This window comes from Tricharina praecox (genome assembly GCF_024521635.1).
Source record: "Tricharina praecox strain CBS 144465 chromosome Unknown BZA05scaffold_9, whole genome shotgun sequence".
NCBI lineage: Eukaryota > Fungi > Ascomycota > Pezizomycetes > Pezizales > Pyronemataceae > Tricharina > Tricharina praecox.
The window spans coordinates 904353-920513 of record NW_026250411.1 but is presented as its reverse complement, the minus strand read 5'-3'; the positions used below and the strand labels follow the sequence as shown (position 1 = coordinate 920513).

At 54.9% G+C, this 16161-nt stretch overlaps 2 protein-coding genes across 2 annotated transcripts; one reads left to right on the top strand and one right to left on the bottom strand.

Annotated features, from left to right (window-relative positions):
- The first annotated feature begins 1023 nt into the window (after positions 1 to 1023).
- BZA05DRAFT_275443 (uncharacterized protein) lies at positions 1024 to 1734 on the top strand. Its single transcript, XM_051480270.1, has one exon. It carries the CDS (start codon positions 1135 to 1137, stop codon positions 1582 to 1584), a length of 450 nt encoding a protein of 149 aa, XP_051340503.1. The 5' UTR covers positions 1024 to 1134; the 3' UTR covers positions 1585 to 1734.
- Positions 1735 to 11349: 9615 nt separating this feature from the next.
- On the bottom strand, positions 11350 to 14966 carry BZA05DRAFT_275358 (uncharacterized protein). Its single transcript, XM_051480268.1, has 6 exons — positions 14425 to 14966; positions 13638 to 14298; positions 13261 to 13582; positions 12807 to 13197; positions 12661 to 12738; positions 11350 to 12599 (listed from the first exon to the last, which is right to left on the bottom strand). The coding sequence occupies exons 1-6, from the start codon at positions 14866 to 14868 to the stop codon at positions 11439 to 11441; spliced, it is 3057 nt and encodes a 1018-aa protein (XP_051340502.1). The 5' UTR covers positions 14869 to 14966; the 3' UTR covers positions 11350 to 11438.
- Between the last annotated feature and the right edge of the window lie 1195 nt (positions 14967 to 16161).

The window sequence follows — 16161 nt, the reverse complement described above, 5'->3', positions numbered from 1 at the left end:
AGGTACATGATGCACAGGCAGGCAGAAACAGCGAAGAGCATTGGCGGCGTGGTGGTTGACCGAACGTTGTGCTGAGATTGGCTGGCTGCTCAGCGCAGCGGCGAACACGACACGACACAACACAACACAGCACAGCACCACAGTCGATTCTATCTAACTACTAACTACCTGGGTACTCTAGAGTAACTACCTACTCCGGGTACGTACGGTACTGGGCGGCGGTGAGATGTGGGATTCCCCACTGTGGTGGCCCAGTTGGGGGTGCAACTTCTTCGACTGCTGCTTAGTGAACTGAACTCCCCAGAAGAAGTCGTCACCAATCGTCGCGCATAAGCACAATCGTTTGTTGTTTTTTTCTTCAGTTTTTCGCATTCCATTCTTGGCGAAGCCGTGATCTGTCAGACGGGCATGTACTCTACTCTAACCATCTCGCAAAAAAAAAAAAGCACAGAGTGTTCCTCCGGAGTTAGTTGCCAGTTTTGGCAGCTTGGATAGCTTCTCTCCCCGCCGAGCACGAGTTTCGGGGGAAGAGGGCTCGATCCTCGGAGCATGCGGGCGATAACGGATGGGAAACGACCGGATGGGAAACGAACGGGTGGGAAACGACCGGATGGGAAACGACCGGGCGTCGGTCGGTGCCAGCCTGCCTGCCAGGTGGTTCGACGGATGCCGATGTGTCAGGCGAGTTGGGACAGGCGAGTCGGAAAGGCTAAAATGAAAAAGAAAAAAGTTTACTGGGAGTCTGGGATGCTGGATGGCTGGATGGGGCTAGGCAAAATATACCTTGCGGCGGTCGTGAGCTTTCTTTTCTCTCCGGCCTCGCGCCTTCCATGATACTCATTCCAGACAAAGGAACGCTGAACGCTCGGCTGGCTATGCTACGGAACAATGTCGAGCGCGGCGTGAATTAGAGCATCGTACGCCGTACGGGACGTCACGACAGTTCCAGCAGACTCCAGAGTAATCCAAACCCACCAAACCCACCAACACTACTGTGCACAGCCAGCCCTGTGCTTCAAAATATCTTCACGATCTGCACAAGCCTTCGGAAACCTCGACTCGGACAGTCGGACTCCACCCGAAACCGCTAACCGTGTCGGGCTGAGGCAGACACGGGCTCTTACTTACACACTTATGCAGGTTCGCCAAGCCCAGCTGCATCGACGACCACGACGACGACGACGGCGGCGGAAGCTTGGGCTTTATCTAGCTGTCTTCTTCTTCCCGAACAACGTCATCGAACGTTCTCCTCGGAGTGCTCCTCGTCACCGTCACCGTCACCGTACCGTATGTAGAGGTGCCTACCCTTCGCCGATCCAATGCCCGACAAAGATCTCCTTCTATGTATCTAGAATCGGGAAGGGAAGGATTCTAGCTTGCAGATTCCCGCGCCGGCGCTCACGAAAGGGAAGAGCCGGTTCGTGGGTTCACCGAAGAAAAAAACCAGCGAGGCTTGGCCGTTGGTTGCCTACATATGGCGCGAGCCGAGTTCTGAAACCTGGAGGAAGGGGCCGTCGTCATCTTCGATACCACGGCCACCGTGGGGCCAACGAATGGGTCTCGAAAGACCACTGCTGGTGGTAGGGGGAGGAGAGCTCTCTCTCCGGACGCGAACGGCTCGCTGAACCTGAAGCCGAACCTGAAGCCGAACCTGAACCTGAACCTGAACCGTGGCGGTGGGTAGAATCGGGACTCGGGAGCCGCAGTCGTCGACTCCGGTCTCGGTCTCGGTGGAATCATGGGTATCGTCCCAATAGACCCGGACATGAGTAGGTAACTACCGGCTTGCGTTCCGGAGTACCCAACTGAAGTCTGAAGCACTCGGAACTCGGAACCGCGGATTATTCCAGCCCTCGCATTCCCGACGACGACACCAGCCGCAACATGCGCGCCCACGGTACCTGGCGTGCGAACGTCACGGCGTGGAGGTTTCGAGTAGGATTTCTCGCGAAAGGAGATTGTGAATTAATATGCGGGCAAGAGGACATGGATTCCGATATTGTTCCGCCCAGGTCTTGTCACATGTGTCCTTTCGAGTTTACGCATAAATAGAGTAGATCCAAGTCGCGGCTGGCCGCTGGTGTGCTACTCCAAGGCTCAAGGCCTAAGGCGTGAGGTTGTGTTGGGAGTCTGGGAGTAATCACGTTTCACACTGAGCCCGTTGGGACGTTGTGGTAATAGTTGGGCGAGTAATGGTTTGAACTTTGTCGATAACTATTCATCCATCCTGCGTGCTCGTCATGTTTGACTGTGCTCTGCTGTCATCACTCCTCTAGAGTAATCCAGGTCGTGTGGTTCCGATGAGTATTCCAGAGGCGCTTCAAATGTCAATTTGTCAAATTTGTCAATCACCAGCTCATTTGGTTGTTTATATCCATATCCATATCCATATCCCATATCCATGGAGCCTCCCTGAGCCCTCCCTCCCTCCCTCCGAATAAGCTGACCACGAGCCCTCTACTCTACTACCTACTGGTATACCTACCACAACCACAACCACGGACCACGGACCACGGTCATCCAGGTAGGTAATCACGGAAAAATAAAAAACACCTAAAAGCCTGATCTACATACCGTACACAACCGGGGCATCTATATACCCGTGATTGACCAATCCATCCAGAATCCATCCTCAGCCCTGGCCGCTGGCGGGGGGTACGGTGGGTGGGCATGGTGGGCATGGGGTGGGCATGGGATGGAAAAACTTTGAACTGTGAGCTTTCTGTGTGGTGCCAACGGTCTCGCCCAAGTTCCAACAGCCGTACCGTAACCTCCAAGTACCGTATCTATCGTTCCCCGTGCAGCACCCGGCACCGTAGGTCCGTAGGCGCCGCTCATTGGCGATAACCACCTACGGCGGCGGCGGGGGGGCCACCTCCGGTCAGTCGCGACTCGCGAGCGAGTGAGAGGCGCGGGTTGGTTGGTGGGTGGTGGGATGCATGACGTTCAATGTAGTCCACATACAGCTTCCCGGACGAATCATCAAGGCCTTGACGCCCGACCGACGCCCGACGAGCCTATCATAGTACTCGTACATAGAATGCTGGTACCGGTGCCGGTAGCTGTAACGGTAGCGGGTAGAGGTGGCGGTAGCGGGTACTGCATACATACACACATACGTGCTCCAGAGACACGCACACGCACCGTCTGGTCCGGATTAGAAGAACACCCCCCACCCCCACTGAAAGTTTGGTCGTAGTCAGTACAAATGTAGTCACTGCATCATGTGCACCGACGTGGTCATGCCGTGATCATGCCGTGATCATGAAGCGAACGGTAACGTACCGGTAACTTACCGGTATCGTGACGGTATCGTGACGGTATGTATCATACATACACACAGTACATATCCGTTTTTTTCCCGCCCAGCAGAGCAGAGAAGTTACACGCGAAATCGTGGTGATCCCCCCCCCCCCCCCCCCGCGGGCATCGATGCGCGCGCGGATAGCTATTTTGCGTGTATCGGGTGCGAAAAAAAAGCTAACCTTCTTTTTTCGCCCGCGAATCGAAGCCTATCGAGCTGCGAACCTTCCGACGACGACGACGACCAGGCACCGGGGCAGGGACAAGCACATGCACAGGGCAGGGGTGGCCGCGGAAAGGCTACGGTATGCAACTACGGTATGTACCTATGACCAGGCAACGGGCGAGCGTGTCGGAGGAGGAGAATTTTTTTCCGTAGCCTAGTCGCGTGGCTGATGCCCGGTTTTTCTTTTCTCTGCGCCGTCGGTCGGTCGGACGGTCGGAAGGTCGCTGGTCAGTCGATTAGTCTCGCGGTGTCTGGCGGTGTCTGGCGGTGTCGCGCCACATGTGCGGCCATTTCGTTTCGTTTCGGGAGGGGACTCGGGATGAGGGATGGGGTGGGAGACGTGTGAAACGCTAACCCCGCGCCCACTTGCACCCCGGCTTCACCCGGTACATGAGGCTAGGAACTGGGAACTACCTGGGAACTGGGTGTTGGCTGGCGTCCGTGCGTGCAGCATCGCCAGCGCCGAATTCCGGCTCCGCTGGCTTGAGCCGCAGTGATGAGAGCCTCCTGGTTATACATAGTTGTCTTGAGTCTTGACTCTCCCGCGGCTTTCATGCGCGAGTGCGACATCTGACGTCTCCCTGCCGATACCGATAGCCTCCTCCCCCGCGACAACGACGACGACCGAACCGCCGAGGATGTTCTATTCGCGCTGTCGCGACCACCACCGCCGCTGCCCGCCATCCGCCGCCCGCCGCCGCTCGAGCGCAGAATTCCACAATCGGGATTAGAGCCAAGGCTTCCGGCGCCAGGCTGACGTTTGCCTGCCTGTTTTCTCGGAAGCACCCGAGACTCCCCCCTACTAGTAGATACTGCAGCCGGCCCGCCCGGCCGCTTCCTTGCATGACCTGGATCGATCCTATCCGCCTCGGAACATGGAAGAGCTCGAAAATGGTGTTACTTTTTTCCGTCTGTCCATGGGCTTGGTGGGCATGGATCGTGGATCGTGGAAATGAATTGGCATGGGCTGATTTAGGCTCACATTTCTCCGACGGGCGGGGACGTCAAACGGCCGAACGCACACACACACATAACCTTAAGCAAGATGTAGGTGTGAGATATGTATGTACATATGATGTGTGTGAAGTTACCCCGCGGCGCGCGGGCATGGAGAGGAGCGCAGAGCAGCGGCATGATCATCAGACCAGGCCCACGTGATTGTGTATCATCTATGTACGAGTACTACAGGCGTGCGGGGCTCCGCAACAGAACTTGCCGCGTGTTGTCGATGGCTTTGCGCTTCGTACGGTACTGGCACGGGTAACTACAATACATTCTGTATTTGACCTTTCCTTCTTTCCTTCCACAGCGAGCGGGATAGGCAGTTACCCTTGGTCGTCACTTTCTGCCTTTCTTCCTTCCTTCATCCCTTCCACGACAAACAGAAACCCTTGGCCGTCAATTCCCCGCCTCGAATCGGAGAGAACGGTGGTGGAGCGGTGGAGAGCTGGTGGAGCTGGTGGAGCTGGTAGAGAACTTGAATCGCCGATTTCGCAGCATGGTCCGGTCTCCGCTGATATTATATATAGTACGTAGGAGTCGGAAAACAAAAAAACAAAACATCCAACTCTCTGCTGTCATTTTATGAGAGCGCGATTGCGAGGGTTGGTGGGTTGGTGGGTTGGTGGGTTGGATGGTTTGCCTTCGAGCGGGGATGCGGGATCTGCCATCCGCCGTCGTACATGCTTCATACATATGGCTGCGGAATTATAACACTGTTCCTTCGCCAATCGTCAGCCTTATGGCCAGGCTCGGGCGCAGGCTCGGGCTTGGACTTGGACTTGGACTTGGAATCGGGCTCGGGCTGGGGCTGGGGCGCAGGCTCGGGTAATCGGCGTGAGTTGCAGCCTGGGCCGTTTGAATGAGGAGAAGACCTACATAGGAGTGTAGGTACTCTATAGTAGGTGCTCTACTAGAGTAGTAGATAGTACTCTACCTTGCGATTACCATTGCCATTCCACACAAGTCCACATAAGCAAGTACAGTAAAGTATCCACTCCACTCCACTCCACTCCACTCCACTCCCATCCCATCCCATCCACTCCCATCCCATTCGTATCATCGTGTGTAGATATGCATACGTGCAACCGTGCAACACTTGTCACCACACGGCTGGCCCCTCGAGTTCTTCGCTCTACCAGTATTACCCAACCCAATCCAACCCACCCACCCAACCCAAGGGGCCAAAACAAACCTCCTTCCGCCACCCGTCAGCTCAGCCCAGGATCTCAGAGAGTCGGAGCTCGTGGGCGATTGGGTTACGCATGAGTGCTGATTGGACTGGAGGCTTACCTACCTACCTAGGTTTTATGTATCGGATGGATGCTGATTGAAAGTCTGGAGGCAGGTAGGCAGACAAACAGGCAGGTGCAAGCCTAGCTGCTGCAACGAGTTTCCTGGGAAACTAGAGGGGTAAAGCAGGTAAAGTAGAGTAGGTAGGTAGGTGGGGCCTCCGTCTGAGGAGTCGGTGGCGGAAGGTGGTGGGCTTGAGCTACTCGATCTGCGGTCTGCGGTCTTAGATATTGCATTCATATACTCTATATACTCTACCTACTCTACTTACTCTACCTATGTACAATACGATACATCTACTCGTCGTGTGGCAGAGGACCTTGCAGTAGTAGGAAACGGGATATCGGCCACGTCTAACGCAACGGGGGAGTTTTGTTTGTCGGGTTTCAGTCGATTGATTGAACGATCGAAGCCCCCTCCTCCTCATCCTCCTCCTTGGGCGGTTGTTTCAGCTTTCCCATCTCTACTATATAGTAGCGGCCAGCCATGCTGTTTGAGATATCAGAAAGGAACGGTATTCTGTGGAGGGACTCGGGGGCAAATTACAAGCAATAGTACAACCGTGGGCTGTAACGGTTGGCCCACTGCATATGATATGATATATCCACGTACCCAGAATCCTAGATGACAACCACAAGCTTTTCCATTCCGCGATACCTACTATTACTACTATACTACTCTACTACCGTCTACATACAAACACCCCACCCACCCTGATTTTCGATAGGTAGTTCCCTTTCACCTATGTTGCCCCAATATACGGGGGAGCCAGGAGCCATGACCATCGGTGATCTCACGCATGATGGGCTTCAGTAGGTACTACTATAGGTAGTGTAATGTAATATCAAAACCTACCTACCCCTTCGTACATAGCATAGCATAGCATACGCTGGCAGCCTGGCAGGGCAGGGCAGATCATTATGATCATCCTCTCTTTGTTTCGGGACCCTACTACCTATAATAACCACTCTCCTTGGTGGTGGTGGTGGTGGTGACGATTGGGTTTCGCTGTGCCTATTGAACGAGCGGAATCGGCTGCTGGCTGCGTCATACTACGAGGCAATATATCTACGGGACTTGGTTGCCTCGTTTTTACTTTACATAAGTACTTCACCATATCTCAGCGGTCGGGTTCGAAATCCGCACTTGCCACTATGTAGATACAAATACCGAAACATCCAGCACGGTACGGTATGATCCACAAAACGTGTACCTACCCTAACGCACGTAGGTAGGTAAGTATGTATAAAAGAGATGGCCATGATGCTGGGCCGGAGTCCGTCATCAACGTGGTGGCTGGCTGGTAGGCTATTTTTGTTGTTATTCTTGTCGCCGTCCATCCCGTCCGTTTCCGCAACGCACCGCAACGCACCGCAACGCAGCACGATTTGGTTTGTAGAGCACCTACATACCGAATCTATTCCACCTGGCGATACAATATCGATAGCGCAGACATAATATCTCAGGCATGGAGCTAGAATCTAGCTCATCCCACAGCGATACAGATATCCCACTGCCAGATATTTGGTGTTGGTGGGGCGGTGTATCATAGGACGAAAGAACATCGCACCCCGAAACCAGACGAGGTGAAAGCACGCAGTCGCACTCCCCTCTCTGCCCGCCCGGAGAACCGCAACCGTACAGGGCTCAATTGAGTGCACGCGGGGTGCTTTTCCGTCTTTTCCCTCGTCATGCGGGCCCGTGGGTCCAGTGAACTGACTGCGGGGTAAAACTATTCCCTCGAGTGAGTGAGTGATCACGCCGCGGAGCTTTCTTTACCTGTCGTGCCAGCGCGTTAGCCAAAAAAAAGTATGTACACACATGCATATTTTTTCCCCGCCAGCCCAGCCCAGCCGGCGCATCTCCAAACACCCACTGTGACTCGTCCGTTTCAGCCTGGCGCGGCCCCAGTTCGTTTTACCCCACGTACGTGCCGGTACATGTACGTACATACATAGGTACTGCAAACCCCGCACCTGCCCTTGCGACGACCACGACGACGACGTTGCCCATTTGCCCGTGCCAGTCCCCGTGCTCGTGCTCGTGATCGTGGTGGTGCCCGTGCCCATGCTTGTGCTCGCTCGCTTTTATATTTTAGCGGCGTTCTCCAGCCAGTAACTGGAGTAGTGGCCGGACGGAGGCGATCGTATCGTTCAGCAGTGCGCACAGCTAGATGGCTATCGTCCAATCCGCGACGCGGCTGCGACGAACGTCGAAACCCGGGATCTGCGCTAGTTAGTGGGCTGCTTGCTACGTATGTAGGCTCTGCGGAGTCGGACGGGCTGCGAATGGAAGAACGAGAGAGAGATAGAGAACCAAAGACTGGACGGAGGGGAGACTCGAGATAACTACCTAAGGGGGCGAAGAATTGAGTTGTTTTCCTTCCTAGCGAGGTAGATAGGTACGGCCCTGCCTTGCGGGGGTGTTATCGACGGCACCGATATCCACACCTGTCCAATCGCGCGCGGGTGCGCCGTGAACATCGACGAAGACTTGGCGATTGGTTTCCCCCGCCGGTGGACGGAGCGAGCGCCGGCGGACGGATGTCCCTCTACAAGCACATACCTACGTAGTCAACCCATTGCTGATGGAATTGCCGTAGTAATCACCGTAGAAAATGAAATAGCAAATACCATTCGCCTCGGCGCAATCTGCGCGAGTGAGAGCCCGTGCGCTTGCAAGTAAGAACTCGGTCGACGTGCGAAGTCGGAGCCGGGGGTCGGGAACGGACTGCTGAGCCGGCTGACCGTCGCAGTCTGACTCGTGCTCGGGGACGGACTGCTAACGTCGGTCCAATAGGTAGCTCGACCCCGCCGTCCAGTGCGCGTCAAATCATAAATGAGCTCTCGAGGCTCCGTGGTAACTCATAAGAGTTGCGAACGCTCCCTTGTCACCTGGACTCGCCATGTGTGGATACTTCGGGATCTCGACTGTGATGCTTCACTTCCTTACCTCCGGGTCGCAGGAATCAGTACAGGTAACGTCGTCGGGATAGGTCAACGGCGCATGTACGACCTGTCAGCGGGAGACAAGACAAGTGTCATCGCGATGCCAGTACATGTCCGATCACTCGCTACTTCAGGCCACGACCCGGTAGCCTGCAAAATTCGAGCGGCAGTTTGGCCTGCAGGAGCCCTATCCTCTCCAGATCTCCCCTTTCTGCCTTCTGTTAGCATTATCTCGCGTCGCGGGGGATCAACATCCAGCGTAACTATGCCCCTAGCAATAAAAATACCGACAATAACCCCACGGTACAATCAAGTTTCCAGTCCGGTATGTACTATAGATGCACTGAGATCACGTCAGCCCATTGTGGTATAGCTGAGTGAAGAAGGAACTGTTAGCGAGAGGAGGAGGAATTTTTGGTGTGAAGATGAGTTGTCGGTGAGAGGAGGAAGTGATGGAGGAGCTGTCGGGGAGGGGAGGAGCTTTCGGGGAGAGGAGGAAGTGAAGGAGAACACCTGTCGGCGGGAGAAACCCAATGTGGTTAGTAGTGGGCATCAACGTTGGTGGGAATCAACGTTGGTGGGAAAGCGGGGGTCTTCTTCTTCTTCTTTCTTGATAACCTATCAAATAGACGGCAAACCCCCCAATATCCTCTCTCTCCTCTGTGTACACCTCCTTTCTCGTCAGGCCTAGAGAGGCATTGGCAAAGAGCCCTCGCAAAAGTGGCATGCCTACATCCGCAGGACGCTGCCTTTGGTGGATTCACTGGTTACCTCTTCACCAGGAGATACCACTCGGGGGGCGTGGGACCTCTTCTCGCCTTCTCTTCGCCTGTCTCTCTTCACGCTCGCGGAGCTCCCACCCGGCCAGCCACCTCACCCGCAGACTACTGCATCTTCCGCAGCGACCGAGCTCCCACCCAACCGACCACCTCACCCGCAGGCTGCTGCATCTTCCACAGCGACCTTCGGGACGGCGGGACCCGTAATTCTAGGATGTCCTCCCCGTCTCCTTTTCCGAATCTCTGCCCGCAGGATTTTCTGCTGGATTTTCTACTGGCGCTTGAAGCTTCCACTCGGTGCTTCCACTCAGCGCGTGCAGCCTTTGATGGGGTGTTCCCGCGTGCGTCGGCGGCGGCGCTTCGTCCTCGTCCTTGTCCTCCTCCACTGGACGTACCGGTATATATGTACTGATAGGCGGGGCAGTACCCCGACACCACGTCTTCGGCTGGAAGAACCCTGAAGCCTAGGCAGGTGCTTGCGAGCCTGCGCCGGGACCGGGCCTGGGCTAGGATCGGGACCGGCACCAAGCCGATCGGCCACCGAGTGCGCTGTCATAATTCAATTTCCACGCAAGTCGCCGACTCGCCGTACATACATACAACAGGATAGTACGAGAGTTTTTTTCATTCCCCTCTCGCTCGGGTAACCACCTGCTGCCAATATATGTACCTGATGTCTTGCGAAGCCGGGCGGCGATGGCGGCGGTGTTCGGGATGTCGCGGGGGCGAGGTGGGAGAAAGAGCTACATTCTGTAGCTCCGATCGGCCGGAGCGACCCCGGCAGTGCGATAGTAGCTATAGAACGCCGCCACGGTAGATGGTGCGCGCGCAAAAGCGGAACCGGCGGATCAAGAAGAGCAGAGGCGATTTCATCGCGTGAACCCGTGTAGTCGATCATTGATTCAGTGGATCAACCGAATCACAAAACTCTGCTTCAAGCCTTCAAGCCTTCAACCCTTCAACACGGCTGCATTAGATAACTACCGGCAGTAAGGTGGAAGGGCTATATCTTCGACGGAAAGAGAGAGAGAGATCTTCCTGTTTGATTTCGCATGCAGCCTCTCTAGACTAGGTATGGCGAAAGTATCTTCGACGGTACATAGGGAAAACGATCGATTACCTACTTGGCCGAGTGATATTATGTGACTACGACTAGTTACGGCAGCTTCGTCACTCGGCCAGGATCCAGTTCATCGCTCCTTCGGACGCCTGGACTTTGTAGCCTTCCGGCAAGGGCGATAGGATGGCTGGCAACGAACTATGGTAGAGGATGGCGGTGAGAAAATACAACCTGCAACTTCCGACGAAAACCGTGGTTGTGGATAACGATGACTTACGTCCCATGGTTGAAGCGACGGCGTCTGGTCTTGATCATGCTCCACTGTTTCCGTGTTGTAATACTAAAAAAGGTCCTAACTAAATGGTATATGCTATGTACGAGTACTGACTGACTGCCCTCCACCCTCCGCTCAAAAAAAAAAAAAAACAATGACAGATAAACAATCGACAGGTATCCAGAGCCCCCAAACCCCTACGCCCATAGAAGCAAAATTCCCATCCTCCATCCTGCATCCTCCATCCTGCATCCTCCATCCTCCATCACCGAGCACACACCCGCCACGTGAGATTACACAAAGGAAGAGAGAGAGAGAGGACCGCACAATAAAGACGAACGGACTACGTACGTACGTAACCGACCGGGATGCGAATTGAATAACCTCAATTACAAATCACCTCTAGCCAGCCAGCCGATCCTAGGTACTCAATGTAATATCCCCCCTCTCATCCACCACCCCCATTCTCACGCTTTTGTGTAAAAATAATCGGGCTTCCTAACTCTAGCCCATCACGTCGTCAATCATTATCGTCGTGTGCGTATCTTTATGGGGATTATGCGTCGGTGCTAGGACCGCGCTTGTGCAAGATGCCACCCTTCTTGCCGAGGGCTTTCCTCAGACCTTTTGCGCTCCAGCGCCCCTTCTCGATGGACGCGCCGCTGCCGCTCCTTTTAAGTCCCGCGGATGACGACTCCCCTCCATTACCGGGAGTAGACGCGCCCGACGGCAGGTTATCAAACACATCCTCGGCGTCTCTAGTGGCCGGCGTGATCTCGGTGGGTTCCATGGCTGGTGCGGCGCCCGCCGTGTTCTGGCCGTCTGGGATGGCCCGCTCTGAGCCGTTGTCGCCCGACACCGACGATGACGTGGAGGAGATCATCGGTGTGTCAGGGCTCTCCTCCAGACGCGCTTTCGCCTTCTCAACCTTTTGTGCCCGGATCTGCTTGCTCCACATGCCCTTGTACCGTCCGTTGAGGGCTATTAATTCGTCGTGCGAGCCGGCCTCGGCGACTTTGCCTTCGTGAATGCAGAGGATCTGATCCGCGGCGATGATGGTAGAAAGGCGATGGGCGATAACGAGCATGGTGCGGCCCTTGGCAAGCTCCTTAAGTGCAGCCTGGATGTGCTGCTCCGTCTCCGAATCCAGAGCCGCAGTCGCCTCGTCCAGAAGAATAATCTTGGGGTTCTTGAGAATGGTGCGCGCAATGGCGACACGCTGCTTCTCTCCTCCGGAAAGCCGAAGTCCACGCTCTCCCACACGAGTATTGTATCCGTCCGAAAACGTAAGGATCTTGTCGTGGATACTGGCGGCTCTGCAGGCGTCATATACCATCTCGTCCGTGACCTCGGGATTCGCGTATCTCAAGTTGTACATGATGGTTTCGTTGAACAGCACGGTGTCTTGAGGTACCACGCCAATGTGCTCTCGCAGCGAATTGATCGTGATATCTTCGACGTTGTGGCCGTCAACCTCAATGGAGCCTGCTTGCGCTGCGTAGAACCTAAAGAGCAATCGAAGAATAGTGGTCTTTCCTCCACCAGACTCTCCGACGAATGCCGTGGTAGTTCCGGGCTTGCAGAGAAAATCGAGTCCTTTGAGGGCCTGCTTGCGGTTGTCGTAGGAAAACTCGACGTCCCTGAACCGGATTTCGCCGTTGCAGACGTCCAATTTCTTGGTTCCTGGCTTGTCGACGACGGTTGGCTGCTCTTTGAACTAGATAAGATGTCAACCGAAATGTCCCAGTAAGTAAAACAGCAGTCAGGTCGGCACTTACCAGTTCCAGCATGCGTTCCGAGTTGATCATAGAAGACTGGATGCTGCGGTAAAACGTGCCGAAGAAATTGAGCGGACCCTATCCACCGAATCTGCGTCAGCACCTACGGACCGTTACATCGCACAAGATCCAACGAGCTGTCTCACCTGCAGCTGGGCAAGGTATGTCAATAGTGCCACGAATCTTCCAACCTTGATATCTCCCTGGTTTACTTGGTAGGCGGCGAGGAAGCAGGCTATCAGCAATCCGAGGGTGAAGACGACGTTCTGCGAGACGTTCATGACGTTAAGCGACAGGAGCACCCTGTACTCAGCCTTCTGGTATGCTCTGACCGCATTCCTGTATCGTCCGAATTCATAATCTTCGGCATTGAAGTATTTGACCGTCTCGTACGCAATCATGGAGTCGTTCTTGACTGCGTCCTCCTCTCGTGACATGTTGACCATCTCGCGACGGATATCGGCACGCCATTGTGCCAGGCGCACAGTGAGGTAGAGATACACAAATGTAACAATGGCGACGATGAGGGCATAGTACCTAAACCTCCCTTGTCAGCACGATTGACCTCGATGTTGACGGTGGTGTGGTAGTGTCCCTTACGCATCAAACTTGATCATGAAATATGCAACAGCCACGGCTAAATCCACCAGCATTGGTACGACCTGGAATGTCACTTGCTCCAGGAAATTGTTGATCGCATTACCTTTGCTGAGAGCGCTGAGAACCTCTCCCGTCTTCTTTCCCAGATGGAAATCCAAGGACAGCGAATGGACGTGCTCGAAAGCCGACGTCGAAAGCGCCTGGTACGAGTACTGGCCGATCGGTATCCAGAGGGCGCTTCGAGCCGCGCCGAGCAAACCCATATTACCCTGTAGGAACCGGTACATGATGTACAACAGAATCTGGTCCCATGGAAGACGCGCTAGAGGGTTCGTCAGCTGAAATTGTTCGCCACACAGATTGATTGCTGCACTTACGCGGGCCATCCTCGCCACTGAGAATATCCGTCACCCGCCCCAACTGGTGAGGCACCGCGACATTGATTCCGCGCTGAAGCGTTACCAAGATGAAGCAGAGAATCATCACGATCTGTAACCGCCGATCCTTGCTGGGCCACAAGTAGGGGAAGAAAATAGCATAGCCTCTTAGGTACTCCCACCAGCTTTGCTTCCCAACATTTGTTCTCCGCCCCCATCCAGCGGGGACTTTTGATTCCGAAAGCCCGTTCTTTTTGGAGGGGATTGAGCCGTACGCTGGTTGTTCGCCGTCGGATTCGGTGCCGTTTCCGTTCGCAAGCAGCCCGGTTGTCTCCTCCGCATCACCCCGCTGGGAAACCGGACTGGGGATCACAATCAGAGCAAGGTACGTGACGATCAGGATTAGCAGGATGCAAGTCCGTAGCATGTCGATCGAGATATCCACGATCTCATAGGATCCCCATTTGATTTGGTGCTTTCCTCCCGGGTGTTTCTTCTGTTGGTGCGCCTTGTATGCCGTGATCCTTGCCACCACCAACAGAATCTCACCAGCGAGCCCAAGCATCCAGGTGAAGAAATGCGGAAAGGTAGGATTCAGCCGGGCATCGATCTGCGAGATCAGGAGTAGCGCGTACGTAAAGAAGCGGGCGATGTTGGAAATCTAGCGAAAAAGACACGCACACCGCACAAGTCAGCACGCGCACGCAAACACCAGTGGTAACAGATTCGCAACCAGTTCTCAAAGAGAACCCCCCCGCCGCCCCCCAAAAGACAGATTGTCGCGTACCACATAGTCCTTGCCGCACCACCAGCTGTGGTCCAGCAGTGTGTGCACGATGACGTTCGTAGCATTCGCCATAAGCGTGGCCAAAACACCTCCCAACAGCCAGTTCATGAATGCCTTGCGCAGATCGCCCAATCGCCGCACATCCGACGCCTCCTGCTGCTGTATTCCGCCCGGAAAGCGCGCTGCGAGTCGCCTGAACAGCGTCGGCCCCGACGGTTTGCGCTCCTTCTTTTTCGACGCCCGTCCATTCTCGTAGATACCGTTTACTGGCGGCGGCGTCGGTTTCGACGATTCCGACGTTGCTATTCCCCAGACGCCGAGGGAGATGGTAAAGAAGAGGAACAGTACTAGCGGGTAGTAGTAGCGAGTGTAGCGCAGTATCGGCGATGAGCTGACATCATTTAGAGGCGGAGAACCGCTGGGCGGGTCGCCCATTGTTGTCATGGTGGTTGTCGCTGTAGGAGTCGTGGATCGTGGTGTTCAGCCGGTTCGTCTCGAAACGCCGCGCCGTGACGTGATGGGGGAGTGTGTGTGTGGTGTTGTCGGGTGCTGGGAATCGAAGGAGGTTCAGAAGAATGCTGGAGGTCTGAGCGCGGGGGCGGCAACAGCAGAGTAGTTGGATACGAACTGGAAAACCTCCTTCAATGAAGGAATGTCAAGATTCCAGGCACAGCCAGTCTAAATACTTCTTCTTCTGCTACTCACTTGTAGATGATGTAGGAAGATGAGTAAGGATGTAGGTGAGTAGGTGGTGAGTAGGCGGTGAGTAGAGAAGCAGGTAGGCAGGTAGAGGTAGGTATCGGTTTCGGAGGAGAGTAGGCAGGATGTGTGTGCGCCACCGAATTGAGATCCCCCGGACAAAACCAACTCTGGACCGACTCTTCCACATATAGCACTCTCCAGACCCAGGGCGGCGGGTGCTAGACTCTAGAGATGGGCGCTGGTTTTCAATTGGGGGGCTGACTTGTGATGGGTAACTGGTTAGCCACCACACCACACGACCACATGAACCACAAGCGCAGCGGCAACTTGCGCTCAATTTGCCTCACTTGTGTTTTTCCGTCTGGGATCCTGCTGCGCCTGACAGCGACCGCAGCGGCGACGGCGATAGCGACGGCACGTGGGATTGGATTCTTACCCACTTGCGGCCAGAGCTTCGGTAGTTAGCGATGAGCTTTGATGGCGGCGAATCGACGACGCGTAAACCGCTCACCATTCCGACAACCATCGGTGCTGAATAAGACGAGAAGGAGCCAGAAAGCGCGGAGGTGCGGAGGTGCGGGGGAGGGTTGGGAATAGGAAGCAGACGTCCAGGATGCGGAGACGGGTGGAGACCTACCTACTCGGAGCATACGGACGTCAACCTCTTCTTCAGGTGGAGGTGAATTGGATACGGCGAGACGAGGGTTGTAGACGCCGGGACATTCTAGTAGGGAGTCGGGATATTAGAGGTATGTACTCTACATGGTACCTAGCATTGAGTCCGTAGAACTATGAGTGCAGAGCGGTTGTGCATTCTATACGAAGTTCCATCCCCACGGTAGCCACTCATCCTCGACACAAAGTAATACAACATCACTACCTACCGTATCTCCGCCTCAGCGACATGTTGACAGCACGCATCGGCACTTTGTACATCACTCGGACACAGTACATGAGTACCCGTGGTGTGCTCTCGGAACTTTAGCTTCGCTCGGTAGGCCCAGCTCGGGCCCTGGAGCTTTGGAAGTTGGATAG

Bases quoted from the DNA above. Each gene is read 5' to 3' on its own strand.
- BZA05DRAFT_275443 (XM_051480270.1), top strand. From the start codon at position 1,135: ATGCAGGTTCGCCAAGCCCAGCTGCATCGACGACCACGACGACGACGA.
- BZA05DRAFT_275358 (XM_051480268.1), bottom strand. From the start codon at position 14,868: ATGACAACAATGGGCGACCCGCCCAGCGGTTCTCCGCCTCTAAATGAT. The intron at 13,583-13,637 runs GTAAGTGCAGCA...CGAACCCTCTAG, and splicing joins CAGTGGCGAGGATGGCCCGC to CGCGTCTTCCATGGGACCAG. The intron at 13,198-13,260 runs GTAAGGGACACT...AGGGAGGTTTAG, and splicing joins TTCATGATCAAGTTTGATGC to GTACTATGCCCTCATCGTCG.